At 45.9% G+C, this 579-nt stretch overlaps 1 protein-coding gene across 1 annotated transcript in view; it reads right to left on the bottom strand.

Moving 5' to 3' along the window:
- RBM24 (RNA binding motif protein 24) overlaps positions 1 to 466 on the bottom strand; it is a gene marked incomplete at its 3' end in the record, with an annotated part of 7,856 nt that extends 7,390 nt beyond the window's left edge. Inside the window, exon 1 of the mRNA XM_010286075.1 lies at positions 346 to 466. Within this exon, the coding sequence (XP_010284377.1) occupies positions 346 to 463 (118 nt within the window). The remainder of the gene's footprint in view (positions 1 to 345) is intronic.
- Between the last annotated feature and the right edge of the window lie 113 nt (positions 467 to 579).

Here is a 579-nt window from a genome sequence, read left to right as displayed (position 1 = left end):
AGGAATAACCAATGAAGTGTCTGAGCTCTGTAAGTCTTCCTGAGGAACTTTAGATATTTTATTCCTGCTCTCTTTTGGTTTTTAAATAAGGCACATGTACAAAATAGCCAGAAAGTGAACTACACGCCACACTTAAAAAACCCAAACACACCCAAACAGTTGGGTGCACCTCAGCAAAGTGCAGGACAGCACTGCCTTTTTTTTTTTTTTTTTTTTTTTTTTTTTTTTTTTTTTTTTTTTTTTTTTTTTTTTTTTTTTTTTTTTTTTTTTTTTTTTTTTTAAAGTTTTACTCTCTTCAGAAACCTGAGGTACAGAGAGAAAAGCCGTTTGGGGCCGCTTCCTTACCTGGCTGCATTATCCGCGGCTTGGCACCCAGGTACGCCAGGTTCACGTTGGCTTTCCTGCCATCGATGATGGGGTTGGGGTCTTTACAAGCCCGTTCAGCAGCAGCTCTGTCAGCCATGGTGACCTTAACGGGCGATGCTGCGTGTTAGATCCCGCGCCGAAGGGGAAACCACTTTGCCCCACGGCAGCGACCCAGCTGCCCCCCGCCCCGGGCGGCGACGGGGGGCAGCGGGG

The sequence above is a fragment of the Phaethon lepturus genome, unplaced genomic scaffold (assembly GCF_000687285.1).
Source record: "Phaethon lepturus isolate BGI_N335 unplaced genomic scaffold, ASM68728v1 scaffold45100, whole genome shotgun sequence".
Lineage (NCBI taxonomy): Eukaryota > Metazoa > Chordata > Aves > Phaethontiformes > Phaethontidae > Phaethon > Phaethon lepturus.
This window is presented reverse-complemented; position numbering and strand designations above follow the sequence as displayed.